General features: G+C 41.2%; 1 protein-coding gene across 3 annotated transcripts in view; it reads right to left on the bottom strand.

The window, feature by feature from the left end:
* nisch (nischarin) overlaps positions 1–12,513 on the bottom strand; it is a 107,061-nt gene that overhangs the window by 69,507 nt on the left and 25,041 nt on the right. For all 3 annotated transcript variants that reach the window (XM_060910929.1, XM_060910930.1, XM_060910931.1), the window contains 6 exons: positions 3,079–3,174; positions 2,831–2,983; positions 2,497–2,565; positions 2,201–2,386; positions 1,975–2,103; positions 1,503–1,616 (listed from right to left, as the gene is read on the bottom strand). In XM_060910929.1, coding sequence (XP_060766912.1) covers positions 1,503–1,616; positions 1,975–2,103; positions 2,201–2,386; positions 2,497–2,565; positions 2,831–2,983; positions 3,079–3,174 — 747 coding nt within the window. The remainder of the gene's footprint in view (positions 1–1,502; positions 1,617–1,974; positions 2,104–2,200; positions 2,387–2,496; positions 2,566–2,830; positions 2,984–3,078; positions 3,175–12,513) is intronic.

Raw genomic sequence — 12,513 nt, 5'->3', positions numbered from 1 at the left:
AGCCATACCTCAAAAAGAAAAACTACTGTGTTTAAAACGTAAGCTGTGTTTACCACTCTGTCTGTGCCCCCTTTTTTTTTTTTTTTTTAATACAGCAACAGTTTCTGAACAAGTTCAGTTACAACAAAGTTATCAGGATGTTGATACCTGGGATTCAGTGTTCAGTACTGGACTTACTGCTCCATGAAGTTTAGGTTTGGGCTCAAGCATGAATTTTCATTTCAGTACATTCATATAAACATTTAAGCATTAAGCTTGATAACAGTCATCAGTTACCATCCCAACATATTACACTACCACAATATCCACTCATGTTCATTTCGATACTGTATTCCTACACATGCCAACCTTTACACATTTTCAGTAGGAGCTCTGAAATTTAACATGGGAGTATGTTGATAAGAGTTATTACGTAAAAACATGCCAAAAAACCCAGCCTTTTTCTCCCCAATAAAGAGATGAGCCAGCTGACTGATTTGAATTTGACAATCTAAATTGACATGACCTGGAAGCCCCGCCTCCTTCTCACTGTCTCATATACTCTGGACTCATATAGTACCTTCATTTTCTGTCAAGCTAAATGGAGACTATATTAAATTTTATCACTGTGAAATAAATATACATCAGTGTACAGTATGTTTGACTTCGCTCAGATTAGACAAGTACATACAGTAGTCAACATCAGTTAACTTGGTTTATACTGAAATGGTGAAAGGCTATTGGTTCTGGACAATTACATCATTTATCATGATATTTTAAAATGGAAAAACCAAGCAAAACTCACAAATCAGTATTGCACAAGCTTAATATGTATGCAGGTTTATGTATATTACGATCATTTGACACCAACTGCACAAATTAGTGACTTGGAAATTGGTTGCACTAGAACTTTAGGGGTTTTGTAGTACTGAGGGTGAAGACTATCACAAATTTAACATTTTTTTTTATTTGTAAATACTTCTGAATCTATATTGATTCATTCAATATTATGTGATATTTTGCTTTCCATTAAATATTTCACATGTCGGAGTCATTTTTTTTTTTTTTTTTTTAAATACCTTGACAGGGTTCTGGGTGATTAGTAAAGCTATCCATTGTACTCTATATAACATTATGATTATAAATATATTGTCAAAATTCTCTTCTCACTGTGTGGATTAAACACACGCTGCTAATCATATAGAAATCTGTGTTTGTTCTGTGGATGCAAATTAACATTTTTAGATAAGATTTATAAGGCTAAAGTATAACTAGTTTTAGAGAATATAGTTAAATGTATATGGATTAAATCAAAAATAGTATAAACATGACTTTTTGAGGACAACATAATGGTTACAGATTAGACATTACAGTTTGGAAAGGGGAAATTCATGGTCATTTTTAGGTCATTAATGACCTACAAGAAGCAGATACCAAGCTTGTTCACCAGAAGAACAACATTTTCTGAAATGAAGTGATTTTATTTGGTAAAGCAACAAACATGACATGAAAAGAGCCCTTACCTTTTTTTTAGGGTTTGCCATTCTGTCTTTTGCTTCTTTGGCTTTCTGAATGGCTTTCAGCACTTCAACAGTGTCCAACTCCTTCTCAGTGGTTACTGTGCCATCTAAACAAACCTTCAATAACAGATATTCACCTCCATCACAATAACGCTCCTTTAAATTAATCTTCAAATGAAAATATGAACCAGCAAATTAGACATGTAATGAATCTTATACTACTACTATTATACTACAGAGGGGAGACAAATTAAAAGAAAAAAACAATTCCTATGTTATGCTGGGTTAGTTTGGTGGTATGGTTTGGGTCCACCGGTCTACTTAGCAGGAAGGTCAAATCAATACAAAGTTCTTGACTTCGCTTTTTTTTTTTTTTTGCAATAATGGAATTTTGAAGAGGGGGAAGAGGAAAAAAAAAAAAAGGGAAGATAGACCTAGACTTCTCATGAATAAAGCCATACTAAGTAAGCCATACCTCTGATGCTCGGTCACAGAACTGCGCCAGAACTTTTGTTCTGTAGTCAGGAATGATGCACATGGGGTTTTTGGTGAGGGAGAGTTTTTCCAAACAGGGCAACATTCCAATGTGCTTTATTTCATCCAACTGCAGAAAATAACGATTAACAGATAAATCAAATTTAAAAACTATTTCTGCAAAATTCATCTCAGCCATCTGTGATAAACAATGAACTTCTCAATACCTGTGCTAATTTGTTACTGCTCAAGTCCAGGTTCACAAGAGAGTAAAGTTTACTGAGACCAGAAAGGGTTTCAAGTTGATTCCCCGCCAAATTCAGGGTCTTTATGTTGCCCAGTTTAGTGTGAACACCCTCGAGGACTGTAAGTTTGTTATAAGACAGGTCCAAGTGCACTAGATTGTATAGATACTGCAAATATATATATATATGAAAAACACCAGTGAGAGTCTGGCAAAAGTAGTTCAATATTATTGACATGAAGAAAAGCACCATTACAATTATTCTTAAAATCATCTTACCTGGAGATTTTCTACCAATGACAGGAAATTGTGTCCAAGATCAAGGAATTCAACTCCAGGAATCAATTTCTAAAAATGGCAAAGACAAGATTTTTTAAAAAGATGAGCCTCTTCATCATTACCAGTAGAAGAGGTGTGGCCTATTTGCTTGAGAAGGGTATATGGCTTCTGTCAGGGTAACTCCCAGTAAAAGAAGCGTGGCCTCTGTGCTCATCAGGCCCAGTTAAATCAATTGTAAAATCAATCCATCAATCACCTGTTGATATGACCATATGATTTTAGTAGAAGAGAAAAATCCCTAGCAGGTACAGAATTCAAAGCAATTTTGCCTCACCACAGACTCATCAATGCAGCAGATGTTATTGTGGCTCATGTCCAGGGTGGTCAGTATCTTCCAGGTTGGAATGATTGCGGTCACTGCACAGTCAATGTCCACACCTTCAGGTTCCCACTGGGCAAACTCAGCAGCTTCGGGAACTAAAATTTCCTACAGAACAAAGTCACCCAAACTCAGTTCAGGATCAATGCAGCAGCTGGAGTGTTAAATTGGTTTAAGTTGTTCACTCAGAGCTGATACAAAACCTTCATGGATGCAGCTGAGCGATTAATACTGAGTGTAGCCAGAGTGGGCTTTAATGCAGGAAGTCCCCTTATCTGTCCTGAACTGCAGTCATTTATCTGGGGGGGGGGGAATCCATAGTTAAAGGCATTTAGGAGCACAATCTTAGGATTTAACATGATTTATAACTTTATACATACAGTTGTGGTCAGACGTTTACATACAAGGACATAAATGTCATAGCAATATTGGGCTTTCAATGATTGTACAACATATCTCTAAGAGAAAAAAAAAAAAAAAAGAGAAGAACTTGGTGCACAAGTAATTTATTTTGGGTTTTCTGAAATCAACATAAGGTCGAAATTTTATATATACAATGGGTCAAAAATGTAAACATGTGGGGCGGCACGGTGGTGTACTGGTTAGCACTGTCGCCTCACAGCAAGAAGGTCCGGGTTCGAGCCCCGTGGCCGGCGAGGGCCTTTCTGTGCGGAGTTTGCATGTTCTCCCCGTGTCCGCGTGGGTTTCCTCCAGGTGCTCCGGTTTCCCCCACAGTCCAAAGACATGCAGGTTAGGTTAACTGGTGACTCTAAATTGACCGTAGGTGTGAATGTGAATGGTTGTCTGTGTCTATTGCCCCTTTTCCACCAAAGCAGTTCCAGGGCTGGTTCGGGGCCAGTGCTTAGTTTGAAACCGGGTTTTCTGTTTCCACTGACAAAGAACTGGCTCTGGGGCCAGAAAAACCAGTTCAAGGCTAGCACCAACTCTCTGCTGGCCCAGAGGAAAGAACCGCTTACATCAGCGGGGGGGGGGGGGGGGGGGGGGGAGTTGTTAAGACCAACAACAACAAGACCGTGAAAGATCGCCATTTTTAAGCGACGAGAAGCATCAGCTGTACAAACACGAAGTCATCCATTATTATTATTATTGTTGTTGCTGCTTCTTCCGCATTGTTTTTGCTTCGATATTCACGCCAAGGTTTATGCAAACGTAGCGACGTAAACAGCGACGTAATGACATATACAACGACGTAACTGACGTATACAGCGACGTAATGACGTGTCTTCTCTTAGCACTGCGAGCGATGGAAAAGCAAGTTGGTTCTCAGCTGGCTCGCAAGTTGACCAAGTTGTGAACGAGCACCAGCTCTGAACCAGCCCTGGAACTGATTTGGTGGAAAAGGGGTACATGTGTGAGCCCTGTAACAACCTGGCGACTTGTCCAGGGTGTACCCCGCCTTTCACCCGTAGTCAGCTGGGATAGGCTCCAGCTTGCCTGCGACCCTGTAGAACAGGATAAAGCGGCTAAAGGTAATGAGATGAGACGTAAACGTGCCAGCTTAGATTATTAATTCAGTAGTGCTGAAAGTTCCAAAATGTCTTTAAACTTGCCAAGGCCTCTTAACTTCCTGTTGGTGATCATGATTGACTACAGCTGGTAGCTTCTCTGTGCCAACATGAACAAAGCCTTTTTAACAGCACTCATTGGACTGACGAACACACAGCATAATTAGACTGGTACCAAAATCCAGAATTGAGACACCCAAAGGCATTTTTGAGACAAAGTCGGCAAACAGTCTTATTTTGTCAATTTGGGTGTGCCGAATTCAAATCTGCAATATGCCGAGCTCTATCTGACCTCTGTTGACCTCTAGGGGTCATTGAACTTTGGGCCTGTAAACGTCTCAGCTGAACCCAGTTTCTCAGCTTTCTAAGGAATGAAATGTACTAAAATGATTAATGAAGTTAGCAAATGGCCTTGTTTGTTAAATGTTTGGGTGCTGAATTCATTTTTCATTTGTAAAACGACATATGACCTCTGATAACCTCAAGGTCATTAAACTTGGCCTATAGGCCTATGCATTTAACGGCATTTTTAAACTGACTTTACTCCCCCAAAAAGAATATGAACAGACAAAAAACAAATAGAAAGGAACAAATACAACATTAAATGCCAGTCCATGCACATGTGACTTACTTTTCACAATGAGAATGCCTAGGCGATCACCTTACATAACATTGCATTACATTTAGCGGTTATTGTTTATACAAAGCTACTGAAAAAAGGACAGATTCAGCAGCATACAAAATGTGGGGGCATACAGGGTATACAGGTTAAACAGGGTTAGTATATATGAAAGTTTTTTTCTTTGTTTTTTGTTTTGTTTTAAACGGGGTAAAGCCTTTACAAAAAACAAAGAAAAAAACTCATATATATACTAACCCTGATTAACCTGTATACCCTGTATGCCCCCACATTTTGTATGCTGCTGAATCTGTCCTTTTTTCAGTAGCTTTGTATAAACAATAACCGCTAAATGTAATGCAATGTTATGTAAGGTGATCGCCTAGGCATTCTCATTGTGAAAAGTAAGTCACATGTACATGGACTGGCATTTAATGTTGTATTTGTTCCTTTCTATTTGTTTTTTGTCTGTTCATATTCTTTTTGGGGGAGTAAAGTCAGTTTAAAAATGCTGTTAAATGCATAGGCCTATAGGCCAAGTTTAATGACCTTGAGGTTATCAGAGGTCATATGTCGTTTTACAAATGAAAAATGAATTCAGCACCCAAACATTTAGGCCCTGGTCACACCGCCCGAACTTTGCTGGAGCGTTCCTTGAACGGTAGGGAGGGGGGGCCGAATTTCGACAACGCTCGTCACCGCGCACAAAATGGGAAAAAAATCGAAAACACGGGCGTTGGCTTAGCGGTGCACCGCTGAAGCCAGCGTTGCTTTAGCGTTGGTTTAACGGTAGTGAGCGTTGGTTTAGCAGTGACGCGAGCGTTGGTATAGCGGCGTTCTGCGCATGCGGGCTTTGGCTCGGCGGGGGTATAAAGTTGGTTTAGCACCAATCATAGCAAGTCTCTCAGCATCCATGGTGATACAGTTTTACTGTAACTTTGAGCAAATTCGATATAGATGAGGTCTGAACTCAACGGCAGCTCGATTCCAAATGAGCTCCTGGTCCATTTCTCCCCGTATTTATAGCCAAATTCTGGTCCCGCTCCGACACCTCTATACCAACGCCAAACCAAAGTTCATCGCCGCCATGGATAGCTGCTTCAACGCCCAACACCATTCCAGCAACCCCGTGTCCGCTCGTAAAACGCTTACAGCCGGTCCACCGAAGTTTGTGCAACGTTTAATCGCTGCCCGGGCAACGCTGGCGAAGCAGCGGTGGTCCAGCGTTCAAGATTTCTGCGTTGGCCTAGCGGACCCAAGCGTCCACGAACTTGCATCTAGCGGTGCCAAACTTTGACTGGGCGTTGGTGGAGCGGGGGTGAACTTTGCCGGGGCGGAAAATTGCCCCCTCCTCACCGCTCGCAATATTTTGTGCAGCTCAAAACTTTTGGAGCGGTAGGAGGGCCCCTCGAGAAACATCAGCGGTGGCCGAGTGTATACGGCGTTGCTTTAACGGGGGCCAACTTTTGTTAAATAGTGGTGAATGGTTACGAGCGGTGATGAATTTTTTTCACCGCTCCAGGAACGCTCCAGCAAAGTTCGGGCGGTGTGACCGAGGCCTTAACAAACAAGGCCATTTGCTAACTTCATTAATCATTTTAGTACATTTCATTCCTTAGAAAGCTGAGAAACTGGGTTCAGCTGAGACGTTTACAGGCCCAAAGTTCAATGACCTCTAGAGGTCAACAGAGGTCAGATAAAGCTCTGCATATTGCAGATTTGAATTTGGCACACCCAAATTGACAAAATAAGACTGTTTGCTGACTTTGTCTCAAAAATGCCTTTAACTCCTTAAATAAGCACTTTTTTGAATTTTGGTACCAGTCTAAATGGGAAAGTCCAAGGAGCTCAATGCAGATCTGAAAATTCTGGTCTCTTGGAGCCATTTCTAAACATCTGCAGATGCCAAGATAGTCAGTTCAGTAGGGCTGTAATGATATGCGTATCGAAATCGAAATCGCGATACGCAGAGCCACGATCCGTATCGCGATACAAGAAGGCAGAATCGCGGTACACCCTTTCAAACTTCTCCTCAGCCCAAAAAAGAGGCGCTTCCAAACTTCAATTTATGAATACTTTACTTTTTATTTAAATTACATTTTAAACTTACTTAAATTACTTTTTTTTTATATCTATTAGTAAGTCGTTTTTTCACCGACCTGCGACAATCTTCTGCGAGTCACGCAACGTCCACACTCGCCACTGGCAGAGCATTCATTTCTTTTAAGCGGTCGCCATTCTGGTTGCGACGCGGGGAGCGAATCTGGAAACAAGCAGCTCATTAGCTGGCTAGGTGTGCCACAAGCCAATCACAATCACTTGACCGGAAAGGCATGCAGTGTTGCCAGATTGGGCAGGTTTAGGTGCTTTTTGGCTGGTTTTGAACATATTTTGGGGTGGAAAACGTTAGCAATATCTGGCAACACTGAAGGCATGTCTGCTTGGGTGGAAGCCTTCTGCGGCAGTTACATTTTGACACGCGAGCAATGTTTCACCATAAAAATTCCGTAATTTCCATCTGTTTTCCGCGATCACAGAAAATCATTGGCCCTATGAGAGTGAGACAGTGAGAGAGCCACCCCCCCAAAAAATAATCTTAACGGATTTACACGATTTGGAAAAATGACTTTTTCAGAACCGAAAAAAACAGAGCTTCCGGCTCAACAGTATTATTTTGAGAAATAAAACAATCTTTGGATATACATTTGTTCATTTTTGCATACATATTACTCATTCTCTGCAGTGGTCTGAATTATTTGTTATTAAATAGTTAATGTAAGTAAGTAAATGTTAATAAGTCAAATTCACTACTTTAAAAAAACATTTAAAAAAAAAATCGTGGGCGTATTGAATCGTGGGTCAAAAATCGCGATACGAATCGAATCGTGAGTTGGGTGTATCGTTACAGCCCTACAGTTCAGACACTTGTAAGTAAAAGTTACTGGGAGGTGTAGAGACCTTGCTGGAAGAAGACTCAAACTGTCATCCTCAGCTGACAGGAAACTGGTTCAAATGAGAGGAACAACCCAGGAGCCACCAAGGTACATGCCTGCCATGAACTGGAAGCTGTTGGAACACTGTCTAACGTCAAGCGAGCTGTACATCACCATGGATTGAGAGGCTACCATCAAAGAAAGAATCCCCCGCTCCAAAATCGACATCTTCAAGTTCAACTAAAGTTTGCAGCTAATCACAGGGACAAAGAAAAAGCCTTCTGAAGAAAAGTTTTATGGTCAGATGAGACAAAGATTGAGTTGTTTGGCCACAGTGACCAGAGGTACAAAGAAACACTGTACCAACTGTCAAGCATGGTGGTGGTAGCAACAGCCACAGAGCACGATTCGCTGCCAGTGGAACTGGTGCATTGCACAAAGTACAGTATTTTCCGGACTACAAGTCGCACTTTTTTTTTTTCATAGTTTGGCCGGGGGTGCGACTTATACTCCAGAGCGACTTATATGTGAAATTATTAACACATTATTATATAATTTCACATGTTCGTTATTTTCACACTGACAACTGCAAGAGGGCGCTCTAGGCTTGTGTACCTGTACCTGCTACTTCTGTACCACTGAAAATTTAAAATTTCAATATTACCGGTAACTTATAAAGACAACTGAGAAGGGCTGAAAAAAATGCCATCAAAAAGAAAATCATATTCTGCAGATTACAAGCTGCAAGTAGTGAAATATGCAGCCGAAAACAGTAATCGAGCAGCAGAAAGAAAGTTTGGAGTGAGCGAGAAACTTGTGAGGGACTGGCGAAAAGCGGAGGTTACTCTTACTGCAATGAAGAAAACAAAAAAAAAAAAAAGAAAAAGCTAATCGTGGGCTAAAAGCTAGGTGGCCACAGCTAGAGGAACGAGTTCGCACATGGGTGCTTGAACAACGTGCTGCCGGGAGAGGCTTGTCAACAGTGCAGTTGCGTCTCCATGCCCAGGTAGTTGCCAAGGAGATGAATATAAAATGACTTTGTGGGAAGACCTTCTTGGTGTTACCGCTTCATGAAACGCAACCGCCTCTCTATCAGAGCAAGGACAACGATGTCCCAAAAACTGCCAGCAGACTTCCAAGCCAAGGTCGACAGTTTCCATGAGTTCGTTGAAAAGCATGTAACTGAGCACAACGTGACACCGGATCATATTAACATGGACGAGGTCCCCCTCACGTTTGACATTCCCATGGGCCGAAGTGTTGCAGAGAAAGGGCTAAAGAGTGTGAATATAGTAACAACTGGTCATGAGAAATCACACTTCACAGTGGTGCTGGCATGTTGTGGAGATGGATCAAAACTGCCACCAATGGTCATTTTCAAACGAAAAACCATGCCAAAAATCCAATCCCCCTCAGTTGCCGTCTCCGTGAATGAGAAAGGGTGGATGGATCAAGAAATGATGAACTTATGGCTTACGAAGTGCTACACTAAGCGTCCGGATGGCTTCTTTAGAACATGCAAAGCCCTGCTTGTGATGGACAGCATGCAAGCGCACATCACGCCACAGTTCAAAAATAAATTAAAAGTTTTCAACTCCATACCTGCCATCATCCCTGGAGGCTTAACCAAAATACTCCAGCCACTTGACATCTCCGTGAACCGGAGCTTTAAGGCAGTCTTGCGTAACCTGTGGGAGTGGATGATGGATGGAGAGCACAGCTTCACGGCAACCGGGAGAATGCGCCACGCAACTTTCCTGGAAGTCATTGGATGGATCGACAAAGCATGGGCTTCAGTGACAACCCAAACCATCCTGTCGGGATTCAGAAAGGCCGGAATAATTGGAACTGCAACTGACGACGAGTCTGACGAAAGCAACGCAGAAGAGGAAGCGACACTTCGTCTACCTCCGGAGTTGGCAGATTTGTTTAGAATTGACACCGAGGATGAAGAATTCAGTGGATTTAGTGATTTGGAGTGAGATTGATGGTTTGGTAAACTTGTTAGCATGTTCTTTATGCTATAGTTATCTGAATAACTGTTAATATGCTACATTAACATACCAGACACGTACTCAGTTCGTTGTCTATGCGTCATGTAGCTGAATGTGTTACGTTAGCATACCGTAACCCTATTCGGCCTGTTGTTCTCTAATCCATTATTATTTTAAATTGCCTTTCAAGATGAAATGTCTGTTCTTGGTCTTGGATTATCAAATAAATTTCCCCAAAAAAATGCAACTTATAGTCCAGTACGACTTACATATGTTTTTTCTTCTTTATTATGCATTTTTTGGCTGGTGCGACTTATACTCCGAAACGACTTATAGTCCGAAAAATACGGTAGATGGAATAATGGAGGACTACCTCATAATTCTGTTTTCATAAAACCCAAAATAAATTAAAAACTTGTGTACCACATTCAGGTTTATATTTTTCTAATTTTTTTGTGCACAGGTTTATATCTTCCTATTAAAGATGCATGTTGTACATTCATTCTGACATAGAAAAAGAACAGTTCAAATAAATCACTGAAAGCCCAATATTGCCATGACATTCATGTCCCTGCATGTAAACTTCTGACCACAATTTTCATCACACGTAGCAATTCATTTTTAATAGTGATCTCAATGAACATGTAGTGGAGTTTAGCTTTCTCATCTCATTATCTCTAGCCGCTTTATCCTGTTCTACAGGGTTGCAGGCAAGCTGGAGCCTATCCCAGCTGACTACGGGCGAAAGGCAGGGTACACCCTGGACAAGTCGCCAGGTCATCACAGGCCTGACACATAGACAGAGACAACCATTCACACTCACGGTCAATTTAGAGTCACCAGTTAACCTAACCTGCAGGTCTTTGGACTGTGGGGGAAACCGGAGCACCCGGAGGAAACCCACGCGGACACGGGGAGAACCCGTAAACCCCGCACAGAAAGGCCCTCGCCGGCCACGGGGCTTGAACCCGGACCTTCTTGCTGTGAGGCGACAGCGCTAACCACTACACTACCATGCCGCCCGGTTTAGCTTTCTAGCTTGCAGAATTTAGATTTCTGCCTTCAAAACAAATCATTAAAAATATGGTTATGCTAACTATAACGCCTGCTTTAGAGTTGTGTATTCCTGTAGATACAATTAATAGTCCAAGGGTTTAAATATACAAGACTTAGCTGTAAATATTGTTTTAATCAGATTTCAATTAACATAGAAATCTGGTTTGAATTGGAATGAAGATGGCAACAATGTCTCCCCCCCGCTGGTCAGACTACAGAGAATACTCCATGCTCAAATCAATATGCCAAAAGTTTTGAGGCTTAACAACTACCCAGCGCTCGAAACTAACGGTGTCCCGACGTCCCGGGGACCATAAAAAATGTCATCGGGACACAAAATTATCATATCTGGGACAATCCCGGGACAATGGAAAAAAATAGATCTAGAAAAAAAGTTCTACATTAATATTATTTACAAAGCCGTAACACATACGTAGACATTCACCTAATTTGTCAATTTTAATTTTAAAACGTTAACAGCGAAAAATACATAGTAGCTACACTTTCGATGCACCTGCATCCGTAGGCTACAGAGCAGCGCATTCTGTTCTAGAATCTTCGGCCGGAGTCCGCATTATATGGACTTGGAATGGAATTGCTACCGCACATGCTGCGCCGATTCTTGCCAGAACAAAAATGGCAAGAAAAAAAAAAAAAAGTGGTTGAAGCGGACCGACCGCGGGGAAGAAACTGAAAGCCCAGACATAACGTCTCCGGGACCTTCAGGATCCAAAGTGTCATCGCCTGGTCTGCAGGCAACGCTAGCAACTGAATGAACTTAATGAACACTGTTAGACACGTTATAAAATACAACAGGAATGATGTGGATGATATTGACGGAAGATACCGTTCAACAGAATAAGTGAGTTTTCTTGGTGTCTTTCTAGTTCAGAAAGTTTAGTCAGTCAGCAGCACAACTAGGCTCGGACCTGGCACTATGTTGATGTTGCTAACTTTCGCACCCACGTTTCGGCAGCGAAAGTTCATAAAATGGATAACGGAAAGTTCATAAAAATGGATAACGGTAATGGATAACGGTAATGGTGAAAATGATAAGTTGGCCTTATAAATGCCAACAGATATTCAAGGTATAAGTAGATGAAATGAACATAAAAGGGGTCTTATTTTCAACTAAAGTGTACTGCAGATGTAGGGAGTTGAAACATTTTCTGAATGAGCTAGTTGGCCCCTTTAAATAAACGGGTATCTATTCATACAGTGAGATCGCCAAAGTTTAATAAACTGAAAATGCAATAACTGTAATTTTGAAGTAGATGATGTATAGGACATGTGTCGCTTGTGTCTTGTGACTTATTGTAAAAATGATATAAAGGGTTCAAAATCGCATAGTTACAAATATAATAGTAACTTCATATGATAATATTAACCACTGGTTATTTCACAGAGGAAAAAAATGGGGACACTATTGCTTCCATTCGGGACAATACAACACAGAATTCGGGACCACTGGGGGACACAAAGAAAAAAAAGTTAATTTCGAGCCCTGCAA

Source organism: Neoarius graeffei, chromosome 26, assembly GCF_027579695.1.
Source record: "Neoarius graeffei isolate fNeoGra1 chromosome 26, fNeoGra1.pri, whole genome shotgun sequence".
NCBI lineage: Eukaryota > Metazoa > Chordata > Actinopteri > Siluriformes > Ariidae > Neoarius > Neoarius graeffei.
The sequence above is the reverse complement of the archived record's forward strand: the minus strand, read 5'-3'. Positions and strand labels throughout refer to the sequence as shown.